This window comes from Chrysochloris asiatica, unplaced genomic scaffold (genome assembly GCF_000296735.1).
Source record: "Chrysochloris asiatica unplaced genomic scaffold, ChrAsi1.0 scaffold00142, whole genome shotgun sequence".
Taxonomy (NCBI): Eukaryota; Metazoa; Chordata; class Mammalia; order Afrosoricida; family Chrysochloridae; genus Chrysochloris; species Chrysochloris asiatica.
Genome location: NW_006408660.1, coordinates 2,279,028 through 2,301,154, shown reverse-complemented (window position 1 = coordinate 2,301,154; position 22,127 = coordinate 2,279,028). Strand labels below are relative to the sequence as shown.

General features: G+C 48.1%; 1 protein-coding gene across 1 annotated transcript in view; it reads right to left on the bottom strand.

The window, feature by feature from the left end:
- Positions 1-22,127, bottom strand: part of MVK (mevalonate kinase) — a 28,460-nt gene that overhangs the window by 4,677 nt on the left and 1,656 nt on the right. The window contains exons 2-8 of the mRNA XM_006870439.1: positions 21,182-21,329; positions 15,644-15,788; positions 11,996-12,151; positions 6,696-6,799; positions 6,126-6,171; positions 1,699-1,789; positions 1,256-1,372 (exon numbers count right to left, since the gene is read on the bottom strand). Of these exons, the coding sequence (XP_006870501.1) occupies positions 1,256-1,372; positions 1,699-1,789; positions 6,126-6,171; positions 6,696-6,799; positions 11,996-12,151; positions 15,644-15,788; positions 21,182-21,329 (807 nt within the window). The remainder of the gene's footprint in view (positions 1-1,255; positions 1,373-1,698; positions 1,790-6,125; positions 6,172-6,695; positions 6,800-11,995; positions 12,152-15,643; positions 15,789-21,181; positions 21,330-22,127) is intronic.

Below are 22,127 nucleotides of genomic sequence, written 5' to 3'. Positions count from 1 at the left end.
GTCTGATCCAAAATCTGTCAAGAATCGGATGACAGGTTGTGACACAGGGGAACAGCTCGCTGGTTTGAGCGTGAAGCTGTCCGGGAGTCGAGTTGCACATTTCAGCGGCTGCCACAGCCAAAAATATACACAATATATAATCAACGTGCTGTTCTGCGGCATTCTCCGGGGGCTCAACAGGGTATATTTTCGACAGTACTCTATCATTATTAATTTCTGACTCAGGGGGACTGTGTTCCCTCCTTTCTATGAAAAGGAATTGAGAGCCAGAAAGGAAAAAGGCTAGGGGATAGAGGCAGACGGCTGGGAGAAGAGAGCAAAAGTACAGGTATTCAATGGCAGCCCTGGGCCTGGCCCTTAGCAGGTGCTCACTGAACTGTCGCTGAAGGAAGAAATAAAAATGTCAGGCAGTTTGACCTCTGGATCTGCCACTTACAAGCTGGCACAAACAAGAGAAAACCACTTTCTTGAGGGCTCTGGCTTTCCATCTGCAAGATGGGGGACGCATACTTGCTTCACATGGGGGTTGCTATGAGGAAATCCTGTGTGAATGGACTGGTATAGAAATAGTTTGCATTCATTACCTGGGCTGCAGGCTTAATGCCTCCAGGGAATGCGGGGAGAGGTGGGGGCAGCAGGTGATGCTGGTAGCAGACTGTGGGGGAAAGCTTAGGGAATAGTGAGAACTGGGGTAAACTGGGAAGGGCAGCCTTTCTGCAGCTCCAGCCATGACGGCCACACAGCCTATGCCCCCCATAGGACTGGACTGAACTCTTAGGACACACCGAGAGGCTAGCAGGGGTGGGAGCATGGATTCACACTCTAGTCAAAGCCACAGTCAGATGTCTCCTTCTCTCGGCTGAAATTGGACAAGTGGTGCTGGAACAATCTCAGAACATATCTGACCCAAAGCAGGCAGTTGGTAAATATTTGCAGAATGGATAAGCAAATGTTGTGAGTAATAATAGCAGGGAAGAGGAAGCCAGGTAAGAAATCAATGTTGATGGAGGGAGGGCTCTATGTCAGCAATGTCCCCGTCCTCCCACCTGGCCCAGCATGCTTTAGTAACATGACCCACAACCACCCAAGGCACAAACCCATGCAAGTCCCTGATAAACTAACAACTGCCTGGGAAGAGGTTTACAGGTAAGACACGCTTGCTCACACTGGCTCACATGTGTGCACATACGACTGCCGGCCCAAGTCAGGGGCTCTGAGCCATGGCCCGGACCCTGATTTAGCACAGGGCTCTTACTTCCAGCACAAGGTACTGCTCCGGGGTGGGGTCAGCAGCCATCTCTCTCAGCACGCGCTCGCACTCCAGGGCAATGGCATCTATCGAAGTGAGCAGGGGGGCCACGATCTCGGGGAACTGGAGGGAAGAAGGGTCTGTGAGGCCTGCCCAAGGCAATGCAAGACACGTGCCCAGCAATTTGGAAGTGTCTCCATACACTATATCCACCCTCTGAGGAACTTGCCTCTCCTTCCTGCCTGGTCTTTGTCCAACCTGGCTGCTCTGCCAACAAGAGGTGAAATCCTGCAAGACCAGGCATCTAACTAGCTAGTTCATCTTCCTCTCAGGAATCCCATCTGGCTGAAGTGTGGCACAGACAGCACCTTGCTCTCTGCCAACACACCTGCCCACCCTCCCCCTTCAGTCCAAATGTGACGACTGCCCAGGGGTTGAACAAAGAGTACCTTGATCAGCCTGTTCCTGACACCAGCAACAAGTGCCTTTGTGCTGCGGGGCACTTTGGTGTTGGTCAACAGTATCTTTAAAGCTGGGGGCCTGCAGGATGAGAAGAGCACAGTCCACACTGAGCCTTCGGCTGGATAAGCTGGGCAGGACTCGGGCACTCCTGGACTCCGTTTTACCCTGTTCAAGAGGAAGAAGCAGATACGTGGGAAGATTCATCACAGAAAGCTGGAGGCTGGGCCAGGGAAGCTCACGCCTACCAGCCCAGTGTCCCCACACCAATTGCAGTGGTCTCCCCACTTCAGTGCCTGGGCACTTTCCTTCAGCTCTTCATTCATTCCACTCTAAGCATCTACTATGTGCGGGGCATGGATCAGGTGTGGGTGGTGGGGCAGGGAGAGGAGAAGGCAGGTGGTCCTTGTAAGCAGAGAACTGAAGGAAAGGTAGGATTTGCCCCTGGTAAAGGCAAAAAGAGCTTGTTTTCAGCAGGGGAATGGCATGCAGAGTCTGGACAAGTGAAGCTGGCCCATTTGTGGGGTGAGATGCTCAGAGTGGCTGCAGCGAAGGTAAAAGTGGGGGAAACCAGAGCGGATGCAGAGGCAGCATGTGGCCTGGGCCAGGAAGTTGGAGTAGAAGTGTCGAGGTTCAGAAAGAAAACCCAGTCAGTCTCAGGATGGATTGCACAGAAGGGGTGCAAGGGCAAAAGATGCCAAGGTTAGTGGGAGCAGGGGACACTATTCAGAGGCGAGCAGAAGGAAAGGGGCCCTGCCTTGATGGAGCCACACCCAGAGGTCCAGGCATAAAACCAGATACAGCAACAGAGCATCAGGCCCCCTGAGTGGCCCCAGAAAGCTGACTCGTCTACTGCCCCTACTCTGTTGTCAGCTGCCAGGCAGTCAGTTCCTACTCACAGTGACCCTGTGCACAACAGAAGGAAACACTGCTGAGTTCTGCACCATCTTCTTACCGTTATGTTTGAGCCTATCGTTGCAGCCACTGTGCCAATCCATCTTTTGGGTTTCTTCCTCGTTTTCACTGACCCTCCACTTTACAAGTATGATGTCCTTCTTCAGGGACGGGTCCCTCCTGATAACATGTCTGAAGTATGAGAGATGAAGTCTGGCCATCCTGGCTTCCAAGGAACCTTCTGAATATACTTCTGCCAACACAGATTTGTTTGTTCTTCTGGCAGTCCATGGTACTTTAAATATTCTTCTCCAACACCATAACTCAAGTGCATCAATTCTTCCATGGTCTTCCTTATTCATTCATGCATCTGCGGCAATTGCAAGTACCATGGCTTTGGACAGACACATCTTCGTCCTCAAACTAACATCTTTGCTCTTGAACACTCTGGGTAACCCACTCTAGGTGCCCTATAATCCCTCTTCACTTCACCTACCCGGAGTGTCCTGTGGTTAGCTGTCTTGGGGACTGCAGAGACCACCTCCCATCATCCCGACCTGCCTTTGGCATGCTGCAGGCTGGGATGGAGAACAGAGAAGGGGCTGAGCTCTGGCCCAGACGGCTGAAACTGGGCAGACCCCTTGATCCTTTATGTGCTTTTCTTTTCATGGTTCATGAGGATAAAATCCAATCGGACAGGGACAGGCTGCCAGAGCTGGCTTTATCCCACCGCCCATAAGCCCATGAAATTAATATCGATTCTCAGCCGTGGAGGCTGGGTCCTTCTCTTTTTTTTAAACTTTACAAAAGATGAACATTCTATTTGACTTTTTTTTTCTTCCCTTTAAAGACAAGCTGTTCTTCAAAAGGGCAGCGTTCTGGGAGGCCACATCTTGATCTACTTCCAAACAATACATTTTCTCATGGAGAAGCACGAATTGGTGTGTGGGGGCCAGAGCTCTTTATAAGCCATCCGTGGGATTAATGTGGAGCCTGCCCTCCCTGCTTCCCAGCAGCCCCACCATCTGCTCATGGGAGTGCCTGTAGGAAGCTGAGAAGGTGGCTTTGCTCCCTGGCCTGTCTGTCAGGGTGGGAGGGGATTGTGCACTGTGTCTTCATCTTTCTTAGAGCGCCTACATTCGGCGACCACCACTGAGACCTACATTGTCATACGTGTTGTCTGTACATATATGGTCTGGCCACCCCTCCAACTCCTGCCCCTCATCATTCATTCACTAGGCCCCTCTGGGCCTCTTGGCTGCTCCTCACACCAGCATATTCCTGCCTCAGAGCCTTAGCGCTGCTATCTCCTTCAGTTCCCTGCTCAAATGTCACCCCGGAGTGTTCTCCTCCATGTACTAGCCCCTCACCCCGTGTTATGGATTCCCTCATACCTGTGTATATGGCCCTTTTGGAAACTGTTTTATTTGTTATGTGAACAAGGCCCTGTCAGGGTTTGGTGTGTCCCACAGAGTCAACTCTGAGTTATAAAATAGAGAGGCTGTCTTCCCCAGAAGCCAGCGTCCTTACTTCAGACTCCTGACCGGTGACTTTTGGTGAGGAAACCAAGACACCCGGTGTTATGTTTCCTAAGGACGCTGTGACCACCTGATGTTCACTCTGAGACAGAGGGCTCACAGAGCTCAAGCACTCGGCCGGTCTCCCTTCAGATATCCCTGAGTCCCCAGTAAGGATGTGAAGAAACCAGACCCCAGGAGAAGTGACTGACCCAGGGTCACCATTCTGGATGCCCGGGACACGTCTTAGTTGGTGCTCAGGATATAAGTGGCTCTCAGAAAACATGGGCTGAATGAAGTGCTGCTAGTTTTATCACACCCTCCAGAGCCCTTGTGATGGCCCCCTACCCCAAGCTTCTCTCCAAGGATCAGTTATAACAGCCTCCCCCAGCAGATGGTGGACTTGGGAGGGCAGGCCCAGGCCCAGACGTTCTCAATTCTCCACTGCCTCCCATCCTGGCTCCATGTGGATTCCCTAAGTTGGCAGAGCCAACTCCTCGCTGGGCTTCCAAATTTCCTCTGGCATCGGAGCCACGAGCATCTAGAGGGAGCTCCTCCGTGCTCTGAAATGGCTGAGCTCCCCTCCTGTGAAGGGCAGAGGTTCTCACCTAGAGCTATTTGCTCTGTGGGAGACACGTGCCTGCGTCTGGAGACAGTTTCCGTTGTCCTAGCTGGGGAAGGAGGTACTACTGGCATTTACTGGGAAGAGGCCAAGATGCCACTAATCATTCTATAGTACATAAGACAGTCCCTCTACAAGGAAGTCTGCAGTTCCACTGTCAGTTATGCTGAGGCTGAGGAGCTGGGCACCGAGGCTCAGAAAAGGCAGGTGTATTTCTGAAAGTCAACAGAATGGGGATAGGAAGCTTCAGAGGTATAGGCAGGGGCACTGAGCCACTTGTGGGGTGCCCCAGCTGGCAAGAGCAATGGGTCAGGACCTGCTGCCCATCTGGAAGTGAGAGAGGGAGGGGCTTGGTACCCTCTCAGCCATGGAAAAATCCACTGAGGTGGCCAGATGCCCTGGGACAATCCTACACCCGTCTGGGACAAATTTGACCAAGGACTCAGGGAACAGCCAAAATGTTTCTGCCATGATGTTTCTATCCCAGCTCCTGACGTTTCCACTGTAGTGTGCACATCCCGAAGAATGTGGACATGTGACTGATAGAATCTCTCATCCACATGCATAATAAAATGGCTGCTTGCCACGCTTTAGCTTTAGCTCTCCTTCCTGGAACCTCTCTTCCTACCTACTGGAACTTCCTCTCTCTACCTGCAGGGCATCCCTAGTCAACCTATCACCTACCTCCACTACTCTCAACCCCGCCCTCTTTAACCAGTATGAAAATCCCTCTCCAGCAACATGCGCTCTTTCTTGCTCTCTTTCCTCCTGACCCTCAATAAAGCCTTACACATGGGTGTTTGTGTTCCGGCTCATTCCATCTCACAGTGATATATATGTTGTCCGTGGTGACAATGACCCAGAGGGAGAGGGTAGACAAATGTATGAAACGGGCTCTAAGATGCCAAACTTCCCCTCTGTGCTAAGCCTTTGTCAAGTCTCTGCCATTGGGCCTAGCTTCAGCATTCTGACATTGTGTGCTAAGGGTATTTGTGTGCCTATCTGCCCCCAGCCTTCACCAGCAGACAGAGCTCTCAGAAATGGGGCCTGAGATTCGTCTCTCTCTAGGCTCCAGCACAGTCAGGAACACAGAGCACGCTCAACTCTTGTTTGCTCACCAGCTAGACAGCTGACTGAATGCATGGATGAACCAGCAGGCCAGAGATGGCGGGAACAGCCAGTTTCTGGAGGGTGAATAGGGTAGATATGCGTGACTTCCCCTTTTAATCTCTTGGCAATTGAAGTGGAGAAGAAAAGAGCAATTGTCACCTCATACGCTCTTTGTGAGGGTCACTTAGGGGGAGGGAAAGCCCAGAACCCTCCACAAAAAGAAGAGAGCGTTCCCAGCAGCCCTGCCGGGTGTCCTGCCCCACCCAAGACTCACCTCTCCAAAGATGAAATCTGTCCTTGCTGGTATCGGAGTGCTCCTCCTAAGAAGACAAGTCAGCTTAGAGTGGTGGAAAGGATGGTGGGCAGTTGTCTCTTAGGACAAGGTTCGATTCTGGGCTGGGGTTAGAGTTTCACCCCATTCAGGGCACAGGGTAAACAACAAAACTAGTCTCCTCTGCTTCAGTCATAAAAGGGCCAAGCTCAGTGGGGCTGCTCATGACAAGGCTGTGGGCTCTGCTCAGACAGGCCTGTGTTGAGGGCAGGGCCCATCAAGCAAGAATCGCCTCACTGAAGGGGACACGGGCACTTGGGTTTGTAAGCCTCACATCAACGGTTCCGCAGCTTTAACAAAGGATTCTGCTGGGGGCCCAATGAAACTACAGATTCCCAGTCCCTCGACCCCCATTCGGATTTGGTGGGTGTACACTAAGGTCCAGACATCGCTCCCATTCCCAGCATGGGAACATACTACTTTCCTCAGGATCCACAGCTTCTATTCCTTCCCCACTCAGCTGAAGGAATCAGAGAACTACAATAAAGAAAGCAAACCGAAGGTAGCACATACCCCAGGTACTGACAGCATTATCCACTCCAGAGGGGTTCCCATGAATCACCCTCTCCCCCTGAAAGGCCCACTTGTTAATTAATTCCAAATCCTCCTTGGTCCACCTGCAGAAGACATAGAAATCGATCTTTACCATGGGGTGGGGGGGTGGGGAGGGCAGAATGTAGAGGTTGTATATGTGATGTGGTGGAGTCTAAGAGACAAAGGGGTTTGGGACCTCAAATTCAGAAAGAGGAGAAAAGGAACTGCCTGGGCCCTAGGGAGCAATTCTACTCTGTGCTATTTGGGGTGCCATGAGATGGAATTAACTGCACAGCACCAGGCGGGGCAGAGATGGTACCAGATCATCACCCCACTGAACTCTCCCCTAGGGCACAGTGGGAAGAACCTGGACTTGGCAGTCCCACAGTGCCAGCTGGCCTCCTCTAACTGAGTGACTCTGGGCGTGCCACCTACCCCCGCCCCCGCCCCAAGCCTCGCTCCCCTCCCTTGTCAGATGGTAACGCCCCTGCTCCTCTATGGTGCGCTGTAAATGTGCTAGTGCAGCAAAGCCCTTACAAGGGCTCCACACACGACCAGTGCTGATTATTGCTATACTAGAGTCCCACCTCAGCCTACTCCTGGGCCATGCCTAACTTAAAGAGGAGCGTGCGGAGATGGGGCTTCCCCAAAGCCCTGCAAGTCGGACAGATGCACCATCACGTCGAATTAGAATCCCAAGTGCCAAGACCCCTCTGAGGATCAGGTCTGTCCAGCCATCTCCGCAGCTCTCCCAGTGCCTTCCCTGTCAGGAGTGGGGTGAGCTCATTGAGTCTGCTCAGTGAACAAGAGAAAAAGGAACAGGTCACAGCTACTCTTTCCTCTCAATTCTCTTCCCTATAAAATAGGAGAAGCCTGGCCTGCATGGCTGAAACAGTAAGCTTGTTCCAAGTCCCTTCCTACCACTGGGCAAGCGGTTTTATCTCTGACCCTCTGTTTCCTCATCTGGAAAATGGGGATTGTGTTGTCTAACTCATAGAGGATACTGCGAGGTGGGGAGAACACACAGGTGCTCTGTATAATGCTCAAGAGGTAGTGTGAGCTCAGAGGGGGGAAAAAAAAGGGTGGGGGCACCTGAGATCACAGCTCCTGCATTCCCTCTATTTGCTGTCGAGCCTAGGGCAAGTTAATTACCCTGTCTGAGCCTTGCTCCTCATCTGTGAAATGAGGAGGATATGATTGACCTACCACTTCCACAGTGCCTGTGAAGCCATGACCAACCATGAGAGACCAGTGCTGTTGACACCGTGTGCCTATTACCATGCCAAATGTTTCCTGAAATGGGCCATCTCCTTTCAACGTCACAATACTCCCATAAGGCAGTACAGTTACTCTCTCGCCCCTGCAGAAGAGGACACGGAGGCTCAGACATACAAAGTAATGTCCTTGGTCTCTCAGGGCTCCTCCTTGCTACATCACAAGCATAGCCTCTGACTGAAGCCTGGGTTCCAACCACTGACCCTCACTGTCCCAGTGAGACTCACCGACTCATTCATTCATCAAGTCCTTACTGAGCACCTACTCCCAGCAGGTACAGATAGACGTGGTCCTGGCTTCCCAGGCTAGAGTAAGCGGAGGGGTGAGTCACCAGTACTGACACACACTGGGGCGGCGGAATGGAGGGCTCAGAGGGAGAGTCCATGCTCAACAAGATCCTGACACTGGGGGTAGGCAAGAGCCCTGCAGCTGGTGGGCGTGGCCTGTGAAAGGCAGCAGCGAGTGAGCAAGACAGGATGAGTAACCCAGGTGAGCTACACCTAGCCAAGGCCTGGCACATTAATTCTGCAGAGTTCTTCCTTCAGGGGAATTGGATTCCCAACCAACTCTTCCCTGGAGATTGGGTCCCAGGTCCTTTTGGTCCAGGGATGCTGGGAACATATGGTAGCCTCTTCTGAGGCTCTCAGAAGAATGAGTGGACCTTCGGCAGAAGGCCAAGGGTAGAGGAATGGGTAAGGACAGCATGGGAAAGAGCCCCCTCGCATACACCACACGCATCCTGCCTTTTGAAAGGCCAGTGTGTAGGCCTTCATTAATCCCGGTTATAATCAGCAATTAGCACACAGTGGTGAGTAGCTGACTCCTGTCTCTCTCCTGAGTCACCATCTTCTCACAAGATAACCAAATGTCAAGGCTTGAAGGACACACACTATTGATCAATCTAGGCCCCTCATTTGCAGAGGAAGAAATGAAACCTTGGAGAGAAGGGGTTGCCCCAGGCCATGCAGCCAGTGAATACGGTGAATACGCAAATCTTACTGAGATTCTTGAAAATCCTACTCAGTATTACCTGAGCAGTGGTAGGTCGGTGCCTACCTTCATCCATTAACTGCTGGATGCCTTCCTCGCTGACAGCCACCGCACCTCACCCCCCACCCCCAAGCCATTCAAAGTCACTCTGGTTAATGCAAACAGAGATGTAACATCAACAGCCTTCAGATCTACTGTGGCTGAGGATCAGGGTGAGTTTTGGGTTTTCTCTGCATCCCACTGTATTTTAACCTCCACGTCGCAGGAAATAAACTAGCAGCACGGCTTTCATCAACTGGTTCTTCCTGGTTCAATTAAGGTCAATGAAACAAAATCTGAACTGACCTGAATTTGTAAAAGATGGCTGTACTGCAAGGTTAACCAGAACAGGAAAAATTATAGGTCAATGCCTGCTAGAAATGTAATCTCCCTACAACTCCACGGCACATAACCACCACCACCACTAGAAAACAGCATGTGCATTAACATGCAACTGAATCTCCTGAGCTGGAGAGCAGGAAACAGTGGTGCCGTGCGCCGAGATGCCGACCAACTGCATCGTTTTGAACGTGTCCCTCACCTCAGTTCTAGCAGTAATCCAGACTCCCACCTCAGGCCCTGAGGGCTCACTATACCTCTTTACAAGTCTCCCACTCCAGGGCTTCGATTGGTAACTTTTCCTGCTCCAATTACTTTTTTAGTTGTTGTTAAGTGCTGTCCAGTCAGTTTTGACTCGTAATGACTCTATAGGGTTTCTAAGGAGCGGCTGGTGAGCTAGAACAGATGACTTCACAGTTCAAACCAACCTTGCAGTCCAGTGCATATCCTACAGCGGCCACACCAGGACTCATTTTTTTATTAACATACACCCGTTTTAGAAGTTTGGATCTGATCTGATTTCAGTGTGGCTGAACAGTTTGAAACCTTTATCGTCAGTCTTGATAGAAACCCTAACTAGGCACCCAACAGGGCCTGGGAAAAAGGAAAGCCATGGCATTTTCAGACCAGCAACAGAACTCAACACTGAAAACCAAGCCCAGGAAGAGAATAGGCTTCTTTGGCGGTAGGCACGGCGCGCTGTTCTTCAGGTCTTGTTCCACTTTGTGGCCCTGCGGTTACTGTGAGGTTGTGGGGCTCTGTGTAATGATGACACACAGCTACGCTCAAGATGGTACCCAGCTCTGTCTGATCAGCCTTCTCTTCACTGACCGGACATAAGAAACCAGCAGTGGCCTCAAGCAACACAGCTGACCTCCACACTCAAGTCTCAGAAAGCCCTCAGTCAGAGGTTTCCCTCCTGCGTGGTGGGCTCAGGTGGACGCCTCACAGAGAAGCCGCCAGGTGGGATTCTGGGGCCACCTGCACTCCTCCTATGGTCCAGAACAACTGCATGACTTCTGTCCCTGCAGTGGTTTCTCAATGAGCATTGCCCAAATGACAAGTGGTCTGATGTCACCTCTGTCCTAATGTGCTTCACTGCCTTACAGGCTGCTGCAGAGAGTCACAGAAGGGACACTTGTTCCAGGGAGACGAGGACAGCGGGCCCAGCAGGAAGACGACATCTTAATCTAGGAGATTTGCTTCCTGACACTATTTCATGAAAACAGGATACTTTTTGTTCCTCATAGTCTGGTGCAAAGGCCCTGGGGTGGCTTTGTGCTCATCTGGAAACCAAAAGGCTAATAGTATGGACCCAGCCAGTGGCACTGCAGAAGAAGCAGGCCTGGAGAGCTGCTTCCATCAAGATGGCAGCCCACAAGCCCTAGAGAGCTGCTCTGCACTCTAACTCCTGGGGTCTCCTAAGCCACAAATAAACCACAAAAACAAAATCAACAACGTAACAGTCTGGTACAACCTCACAACATGACATTTTATGAAAGACGAAGTGGATGCTCTGAGTTGTGCGGGCTATATGTGTGTGGAGGGGCGGGGCAAGGTCTCACAGTAGGTCAATGGCAGGTTCATATAACCTGCTGCCTTCTACATCCATCCCCCCATTTTCTACCACACCACAGGCACTTAAATCCCAGAGTGTCAAGGAGGTGGGGGAGCAGTGAGGAACAGAAGTAGCTTAGACTGTAGCTTAGACTGTACTCACTAGCTGTGTGGCCTAGGGCCAGCCACTTGCCCTCTCTGTACTGCAGCGTCCTCATCTGTAGAATGGATGCCTTTGCACCACTCTCTTCACATGGCTGTGGGGGTTTCTCAATGAGGGCAAGTAAAAAAAATATTGATACAAAAATCAGAGTGATTTACTAAATAAAGATATCAACAGGTGAAGCTATTGTTTCTCGACCTATCCCCTATCTAGTTCTGTACACTTCTGAAGGTGGTGTTTCCATCTCTCTAGCCCGTCCCTGAAGAATTCTGTGCCCTTCAATTTACACCACATCAAAACAGCAGTGTAGCATCCTCCAGGGACTCAAATTACATTTCTTTTCACTGTTCTTTGAATTTTGGAAACAAAAAGAAATCTGAAGGGGCGAGATCAGAGCTGAGTAAGGTTTCCCAACGAATTCTCATAGGACAGTCCTTGCTGCTCTAGAAAAATGACCAGGTGCATGGTCATGACGGGAAAACGTCTCAGCACAGTTTTCCTGGCCTGTTTCTCCCCAATGCAGTGCTCAGTTTTCTTAAACCTTCTTCATAAGTGCCTGTGCTGGGCCTGTTTCCTTAGAGTAGATCTATTAAGGTGACCCCTTGGGAATCCCCCCAAAACAACCACTGTAACCTTCTGAGCTGACCTCTCTTCAAGACCTGGACTGACCCAGCAGATGCCCTTGAAAGCCACTGCTTTGACGGGTCTTTTTTATTTTTTAGGTAACTTAACGAGACTAGGACAAGTATATTCCTGAGAGAACGTGTCTGAAGCCATCCATGAATCACAGAGATACATGTTTGGGATAAACATGTATGAGTAGGAACCCCAAGATCAATTCTCTGATGTACCCCCGTACCTGCGCAATCCCCAGTGCACAGGAAGGACAGTGACCAGGGAGAAGAAACGGGATTACCTGCTGATGGGATCACCGTCCTTCAGTGGGTTGGGGATCTGCTCACACACAGTCAGCAAGGCGGCTGCCAGACACACTGAGAAGGCAGCACTGGAGCCCAAGCCCGCCCCGGTAGGCAGCTCTGACCACACCACAATGTCCAGGCTTGGCAGGGTCCTGCAGTGGAACAGGATATAATGTGTAACTCTCTCACTCTTTTTAAAAAACATTTTATTGTGATTTGGGTGAAAGTTTACGGAACAAATTGCTTTTCCATTCAATAATTTATGTAGGTCTTATTTTAAAACAACGACTGAAAGAGAGACTCTTCTGAGGGCAGTGAGGGACCTTCAATGAACCAGGGGGAAAGGCCCAAGACCTGATGCTAAGCATTTGGCCCAGTTTTCTGTACTTTTGGAGATTTCTCAATCCCAAAGGCATCCCCTATTGGATGGTGGGAACTTGTGGCAAATCACACAACTTGAAAACAAGCCTCATTTATCTCAACCATTATATTATCAAGCAGGTCTCGTACTTCTCGAAATTCCTACCTGTTCCCTAAACATGTTCTGTGGTCCTGCCCGTAGCACATGCTGATCCCTCTGTCTGGAATAGCCTTGTTCCCCTTTGCTCCGCTGGTGGCACTATGTATGGATTAGGTGTTGGGCTGCTAACTGCAAAGTTGGCAGTTCAAACCCACCAGCTACTCCAGGGAAGAAAGATGAGGCTTACAGTCTAGGAAACCCCATGTAGGGTCTATGAATCGGGATCAACTTGATGGCAATAGGACGCTCTGATTTTGGTTTTGTCTCCCAGGGAAATTCCTACCTATCCTTCAAGACCCTTCTAAACTGTCACTTCCTCTGTGAAGCTAATCCCTGACAACCACAAAGGCAATTCCCCACACTCATTTCTAATCTCCAGCACGTGATCTTGCTCCACCATGGCAGCCACACTGCCCTGCACTGTGTTCACATGGAGGCCTCTCCCATCGGACAGTGCTTTCCAGTCACGTGCACCACAGGTCTGCTCTTGATAACAGCCAAGCTCAGAGTCACCGCCTCATATGTGTATGCCCCTAACAGAGAAGTACCACATGCCATATTTTGTCATTTCACTTAGATACTTTCCCCATGTTCCAATGACCAAGTTGAATGTGCCTATCAAAGTGCACAAGCCCCTCCCAGGAGATTCTGGCCTGTCCCCCGAGAATGGGGACACACCTCTCTCAGGGTGAAGACAGCAAGCATCAGGATACTCCCAAATGTGCACGGCGTGGCACCAGTGTCGCTGCACAAGTGAAGACCTGCCCCGAAGGGTTTCCCTTTAAGCTCTGCTAGACCCAGTACAGAGAACACTTCTAATCCTCCAAGCAGCTCTGAGGAAGCTTAAAAATCAAAATAGCTAACCTTAGCAAGCTGTATGCCAGGCACTGTGCTTTACATAAACAAATTCATTTGACCTCATCAATACCTATGAGGCAGGTACTATGTGTGCTCCCATTTCACAAATGAGGAAGCTGAGGATCCCAAAGGACTTGAGTGCGCTAGGGAGTGCCACACAGTCTGAATTTCAAGTCCACACTCTCACACCAGGTGACGCTCCCTCAACAATCCTGTCACCCTCATTGAGCAGCCTCTTAAAGGACACAACACTCAGAGCTTCTCATAGGAGTGACGCTGAAGGTGCCTTTCAAAGTCACTGAAGTCAGTGAGAGGAGGGGCAAAGGTGCCTCTGCCAAAGCCACACAGGGGATCCAAGAATGATATCTGGCTTTTTGGTTCTATTGAATGGAAGAGACCAGGGGTGGCAGGTGGGGTCAGCAACATAAATATTTCATCACTTAAACAAGAAAGAGACAAACAATGCAATTTAAAAATGGGCAGAAGACACTAACAGGCACTTCACCAAAGAAGACATGCAGACGGCCAACAAACATAGGAAGAAATGCATGTGATTGCTAGTCATTTGTTGTTGTTACGTGTCCTCCAGTTGGTTCTGACTCATGGTGACCCTGTATAGGATTTCTGAAGCTGTACATCTTGGTGGGAACAGAAAGTCTCATCTTTCTCTCCTGGAGTGGCTGGTGGGCTTGAATGACCAACTTTGTGGCTAACAGTCTAGTGCTTATCCTACAGAGCCGTTTTTTTTAAGTGCCATGGAGTTGATTCTGACTCATGGATAGAGTTTCTGAGGCTGTACTGTAATCTTTGCAGGAGCAGAAAGCCTCTAAACAGATGCAAATCAAAACAACAATGAGACATCATCTCATCCCATTGCAAAAATAACACAAAACAACAAATGTCGGCAAGAGTGTGGAGAGAATGGAACCGTCATCCACTGTTGGTGGGACTGTAGCATGGTCCAAGTGCTGTGGAAAATGATGTGGCACTTCCTCAAAAAGTTGGAAACAGAAATATTATATGACACAGCGATCCCTCTACTTGGTATCTATCTACAAGAAATAGGAGCCATATCTATACAAGCAGATATATGCACACCCATGTTCATCACAGCACCCTTCACAATAGAAAAAGATGGAGTCAATGGAAGAATGGGTAAACACACTTTGGTAAAGCTATACAACGTTAAAAGAATAATGGTGATCTGAGCAACAATTCATAACATGGCTGAACCTGAAGGACATTATGCTGAGTGAGATTAGTCAATCACAAAAGGACAAACATTGCATGAGACCACTATTGTAAAATGTTAAGAAAAGAAGCATTCTTTAATAGTTACCAGGGGTGGGGAGGGAAGGGGAGTAAGTTCTGTGCTGTCGAGTTGGTTCCGACTCATAGCAACACTGTATAGGGTTTCTGTAGCTGTAAATCTTTATGGGAGCAGAAAGCCTCATCTTTCTCTCACAAAGCAGCTGGTAGATTAGATCTGCTGACCTTACAGTTAGCAGCCTAACTCGTAACCTACTATGCTACCAGGGCAGATGCGTTACCTTGAGTGAAGGGGAAGGCAATATACATTAAGAGGGAAGTGGGCAAAAACAAAGAATATAAATGTTGGTATTATTCTGAGCCTCAGTTTCCCTGAGTGTAAAATGAGGATAATGCTTCTCTCACAGAGTTGCTAGGTCTAACAAAAGAAGAACATATAAGGAACAAAACTCAAAACTATAAAAAAGACCAGACTGACTGGTCAGAAAAGAGACTGGAGGAATCCGAGACTGTGACCTTCAGGTCTGAAATGGAAGTCACCCTTGTGGCCCAATTTTCAGGGGGACAACAACACTCGTGAGGTATGCTCACCATTTAAGATGAAAAGGGCAACATTGATCTAAGGACAAAGTTCAGAAGGGCTGGGAGGGATGATGGAATGGAAACAGGAACCACAGGGAGCAAGTGGGATAACCGTTACTACATGGAAGGGATTGCAATCCCTAAGATAAACAACATTTATGATTTGTTGAATGAAGAACTGATGATCTGCTTTGTAAACCTTCATTCACTTCACAACAAAAAGTTAAAAAGAAAAACAGTAACATCTAAGAAGCAGCTAGTGTGGTGCTTGGCATGTGATGGGGACAGTGGGGGGCTGTCTGTGTCCACAGCCTAAAAGGAAGCAAGTACCTTTTCCAGCAGCAGCAACTTGAGAAACCCTCCCAATGACCTGGCAAGGCGGAACATGAACAACTTTCCCCCACCATATACAAACCTCTGTTTCCGGCAGATGGACAGGTACAAGTAAAGGAAAGCCAGTAGAGCCATGCATTCATTGAGGGGACAGTCCTCAGAGAAGCCTGCCACCTCCTTCAACTTCTCCACTTGCTCTGGGCTGGGCGCTGTGATGTCACCTTGTTCTGTCACAGAGACATACAAGCAGATGGATGAGAATGTCTCCGGGGCTTTTATAAACACCAGCATGCACACCATGGAACGGCTATCTGGATGGACAGAAAGTCATGGTTCCCACCCCACACTTGGATCTCTCGGTCTACTTTCAGGCTTTGGAGGCAGATAGACTTGGCTGAGTCCTAATTGTGCCATTTGATGATGGCTTTGTGGCCATGAGCAGTGACTTTACCTCTTTGAACCTCTGTTCCCTTCCTTGGTTAAAAAGGGACCACAACAGCAGTGTCGCCTCATGGGGCTGTCATGAAGACAAAGTTAAGTAAGGTTTGCCACAGCACACATAGGAAGAGTATAACTAATAGGAGTTTAAACGCAAACATACACACACACAGTGAACACTAGCTTGATCACTTCTTAAAGGCCTGATGTGACAGTTATGGTTTTGTGTCTACTTGGCTGAGTCCGGATTCTCAGTGATTTAGCAGTTATGAAGTAGTGATCCCCTCCAGGAGGCTATCTAATAGGATATAATCACTCCCACGATATGGTCTGATGTCACCAGCCCTGGCCACATGTCGTTATCCTGTGTGTGGTCACTGTAGGAGAAGCACTGGACCGCAAGGCCGGCGGTTCAAACTCACCAGCTGCTCCTCAGAAACCCTATACAGGGTCAGTATGTGTCAGAACCAACTTGACAGCATTTAACAGCAACAACAACAAGATGTTAATGTGGCCAGATGCAAATCCCTGTGTCAATCTCTGGAGATAGAATAAACAAGCAAACAGAGCGGAGGACCTACTATCATCAAGAAGAAGAGCTGGGAATGGAATACATCCTTTGGACCTGGGGTCTCTCCACTGTGAAGGTCCTATATCCAGAGCAAGATTGATGCCAAGACACATGGAGCTCTCCAAGGAAGGCTGGCTCGACTGAAAGGAGACCACGACCTCTTTCCAGAGCTGGCTCTCTGAATTCAGACTCCTAATCTCATAAGCTGTGACCGGTGTCCTGGTGTGGTGCTGTAGGATAAGCACTGGTCTGCTAGATAGATTTGAACTGCAAGGTGGTGGTTCAAACCCACCAGCCGCTCCTCGGAAACCCTGTACAGGACTCAACAACACTTCACAATAACATCCTTACTAATTATGTCTTGGAAGAGGGGACTCCTTTGGGAATGCTTAATACTTCCTTTTAGTCGTTTTTGTACTACAAAGATCAAACTCAGGTGCCTTCGTTCTCTAGCACCTGCTATAACAGAAATAACCACAAGTGGATGGATGACTTTAACAAACTGATCTCTCTCAGTTTGTTCTTGTGAAGTTCCATTGAGTCGGTTCAGACTCATAGCAACCCTGTATAAGGTTTCCAAGGAGCGGCTGGTGGGTTTGACCTGCTGACCCAGTGGTTAGCAGCCCAGTGCTTATTGACACCAAGATCCAATTAGTGAGTGTGGTAGTTAGTGGTGGTTGTGTGCCATGGGGTAAGTTCTGTATAGGGTTTCCGAGGTTATAAATCTTTATAGGAGCAGAAACCCTCATCTTTCTCCTGCAGAGTAGCTGGTAGTTTTGAACTGCTGATCTTGCAGTTAGCAGCCTGATTCGAAACCACTACGCCACCAGAACTCCTTAGTTAGTGAGTGTAGGGCACTCTGATAAAATCAGTGATTTTGAAATGTTGGGATTTGCTTGGGCAGGTGGGGAAGGTTAGGTAGCAATTTCTCTCCCAGTCACGTGTAGGAGGCTGGGCCACTTTCCTGAGATGCTGAGCAAGTCTGACCAGCTCACCGGTTCTAAATTACACCCGAGCCCTGGGGCGGATTCTAAGTGAATATGATGCTGAGTTGGGTGTGCCTATGTTAGGAAACTTTAGTGTATATATGAAGTCCTCGAGAAATTCCGGCCCACCAAATTAATGACACATTAAAGGCAGGGAAGCCTGAGATAAGTATTGTGGAGAGCCCAGACATCTGCGTTCTCTCATGGACACAGAAGAGTCATGAAGAGCCTGGGCTCTGGAGTTTAGAAAAGCCTAGGGCTGAGTGCTTTCTGTATCACTGACAACCTGTAAGACCTAAGCCACTTGGCCTCGCTGAACCTCAATTCCCTTACCTGTAAAATGGAGAAGAATAACCCCATCTAGTTCCAGGGAAGGCTGGAAAACCCTGAGTTCAGCATAATGTAACACACCGAGCTCAGTGTCTGGTCCAGATAAGTGTCCAGGAAACACTCACTGTGCTTACTGCTAATATGAGAGAATGAAAATACTCAAAGAAAAAGATGCCAGACCCTGGCAACCCAGTGTAAAGCATGTGTCCAAAGGCTCAAATTCCTTCTGACTCCTAGGAGAAGGAAAACAACAAGCTATCCCCCATGCCCAGGACCCCACTCTATCTCACAGTCCTAGTGCCACCTCCAATCCTGGTGGATGCAAGCCACACTCAAACAACTGGACTCTGCTCCCTGAGGCTCAGAGAGTTAAGGGACCTCTGCAGGGTCACACAGGAAGTCAGGAGTGATCTGGAACCAAAAGTCACTGGAGATATACCCCAGCACTCTTGGCTGCTTCCACCACAAGCTACTGACCAGTAAAGGAGCAGCCTCTTTGAAAATCTGCATCTGAGAGAGCATTTACTCAGCAGCTGGGATTGGATTGCTGAGTTCCAAGTGATGAAAAGAGCTTAAGGCCTGTGTTTTGTGCCACATGCCTTCTGAGGGACCACTTCAGGCCTGACTGTACACCATCACCACAAGTCCCTATAACCAGCAGTCTTCTGAGCCCTACTCCAAACAGGTAGCCAAGCACAGGCTGTCCCTAGAATCACCCAGGAAATCCCTTTCAAAATTCACCTTTCCAGGCCCAGACCATCACTCTTCATTCTCAACAGGAGAGAGGCAGAGGCAGAAATCCCTGTGAATTGTTTAAAAAAAAAGAAAACAAAACCACTGTCCCAGACACAAAGTCAGTCTCAATAAACTTTACAAGACTGAAATCATACACCTCTTTTCTAATCACAATGAATGAAACCAGAAATTAGTAACAAGAAGAGAACTAAAAACTACACAGATACGTGGAAGCTAAACATACTACTCAGTAACCAACAGGAGTCCTTGGTGGTGCAAATGCCTAAGCGCTGAACTACTAATTGACAGGTTGGTGGTTCAAAGCCATTAAGGGCTGTCATGGAAGTAAGATCTGGTGATTTCCTACCACAAGAACGCTGTGGAACAATTCTACTCTATACCACAAGGGGGCCCCATGAGTCAGAATCAACTCAGCAGCAAGCAACCAAACAGATCAAAGAAGAGAGAAATTCAACAACAACTTATTCAAATAAGAATGAAAAACCAAGGTCCCCAAACAAAGGGCATACAAGCAAAATTTATAGCACTATATGCCTATACTAAAAAAAAAGAAAAATCTCAAATCCTCTTATTTCTACAACTTGAAGATTTAGAAAAGGAAGAACAAACTACGCCCAAAACGATGTGAAGAAAGAAAACAATAAAGAACAGAGCAGGAAACAGCCTCCCCGGGTAATACCAAGACATGACTGAGGCTGAAAAGGGGTCACTCTAAAATGGGGGCATGATGGAATGAATTGTGTCTCCTCCAAAAAATAAACGTTGTAAGTCCTAACCCCTGGACCTGTTGCTATCATCTCCCTTTGGGAATGGGTTTTCATTGTCAAGAGGCCATATCAGTGCAGGGTGTAGTTCAAACCAGTAACATTCGAGATAGAGAAGAGCAGATTAAGTCTAGAGAAGCCAGCAGATATGGGGGGAAATAGATGCCAAGCCACACGGAGATCACCAAGGAATCTAAATAGAATCTAAAGAGACAAGGACCTTTCCACGGAGCTAACAGAAAGACTTCCCCTAAGCTGGTGCCCTGAATTTGGACTTCTAGTTTTGGGAAGCCATCCACGTCTGATATTTTTGTTATAGCAAACAGGCGAATTGTTACTCTTCCTCCATCTTGCTACATGGGAGTGGCTGAGTAACTTGCTACAGACTGATTCTATTGAGGCTCAGGTACCAGGTGAGCAGGGTCAGTCTCATCAGTCCCATCCTCGGCTGAGAAACCTTGTTCCAAACACTGAGGCCTCCCTCTGCCCAGTATGGAGACCGCACGCTGCAAACAGAGAACACACTCCAGCTTCAGTAGTGTTGGAGGAATGTACAAACTTGCCTGCTTCTGAGGGAGCACAATATTCCCCACACTATCCAACTTAAGCCTTTATTGGCAAGGAAGGCATTCCCTGAGCTACTGAAACACATACACATGTTTCTGAATAATTTATATGGCCTGATAATTTCATGATTAAAAAATGAATTATTTCCTTACCTCCATCGATCTAACTATCCACCCACAGAAAATAATCCAGTAGGATCACTACTAAAATGTTTAGAGTCATTACTGGTAGAACATACGGGATAATTTTTATTCAGTTATCAACTGTATTTTCCAATAATAAGCATGAGCTACCTTTATTTTGTAAGGAGCTCTGGTAGCGTAGTGGTTACGAATCAGGCTGCGAATCTCAGGGTCAGTAGTTCAAAACTACCAGCTGTTCCTTGGGAAAAAGATGAGGCTTTCTGCTCCCATAAGGATTTACAGCCTCGGAAACCCTGTACAGGGTCACTATGAGTCGGAACCAACTCCATGGCACAACAACAACAACCTTTAGTTTGTGGAAGAAAGATAAGGCTTCCTGCTCCCACAAAGATGTACAGCCTCAGAAACCCTACATAGGGTCCCTGTGAGTTGGAACTAACTCAATAGCACTTAATAGCAACAAACACCTTTATTTTTAATAATTTATAATTATACAAAATGCCAACTGAGTCTCCTGGTCAAAAACAGCATTAACAGCATTTAGAATGTAAGGTCCCTTTTGTCCATTTCCATTTGGCGCCCCAAACCCAGAAGTAACTAATTCCCACTGTCAGTATGACGGATATTCTTCTCCCAGACTTTTTACTATGCAAAAAACAGCAATTAGAAGTTAAGGACCCTTTTGTTCATTTCCATTTGAACACAAACACTCCTGGCTCAAAGTAACTAATTCCCACTGTTGTCAATCTGATGTCTATTCTCCTCTCCAAATTTCTTCTATGCATTGACATACATTTTTACACATAATTAGTGTTATTGTTTCTTATAAAATGCATACTATCCCGAGCTTGGTTTTTTCCACTCAACATTAACCTGTCCAAAAGAACCCACACATACGTAGTGCATTATTTTACACTTTCAAAATTAAAAATTTAGTAAGTGAAATGAATGTTACCAGGTGAGGACTACTTGTCTCCGGCTCTCATAAAGACAGCCAAGAACTGCTCCCTGTGGCCTTTTCTGCTGGCCCCAGGCTCTCTCCACACCTCCCCTCCCTGCACTCACCTAGAAAGCTCAGGTCCAGCAGCTGAAGCCAGGCCACATCCCAGTCCCGCTGGACGCCAATGTTTGGTAAGCTGATGCTCACTTTACCAGTGCTGTGGGTTTTAACCCGGAGGAATGTTCTCAAGTTCAAGGCCATAGCTATTGCTACCTGTAGAGAATAAAGGGCAAGAGCAATAAGCCTGAGGATGGGTGGCAATAAGAATGCTCCCTTCTTAGCTGAAAAGGAGTCAACACCAAGTGCTGAGAAGAAAGAATCAATACTTCTCAGTTCACACTACCTCCTCCCAGACCTTTGGCAGACATTGCTAATCAACATTCTCCCACTGAGCCTGGGAACAGCCACTACCAATGTCTAATGTCTACTCAGATTTGCCATCCCCATGCAAATATTCATTTGGTTCAGAGGTTCTTAACACCAAGGAAGCAATCTCTTCCCCATAACCACTAGGTTTAAAAAACTATGACGTTAAATAAATATCAGTTGGGAACATAGAGCACAACGACATTTAAGAGTGGATGGGCGAAAAAGCAGGTTCAGACAGACCAAAGTCACTGCCATCCTTTCCTAAGCCTCATTTTTCACATCTGCAACCTAAGGGAAAAGGATGTGCCTTGAAGCGCAGTCCTCAACCCTCTGTTTCTCTCTGCCAATGCTTACATTGTAGGTGACCTCAGGCCACTCACAGGGCTTTCTGTATCTTTGGGTTTTTCTTTTTTTTTTTTTAAAGTTTTTATTGTGCATTGAATGATAGTTTACATGGGAGAACATCGGTTTTACACTCATTGTTTCATTGCAATGATTACAATCTCCTCTGGCATCATCATCATTCAGCAGTGTTATCCCTTCTGTTGTTTTGGGGTTTTTTTTTTTGTTTGTTTGTTTTTTTAATTAAATGTTTTTATTTTGCATTGAGTGAAAGTTTACAGGGCACGTCATCAGCTTCAT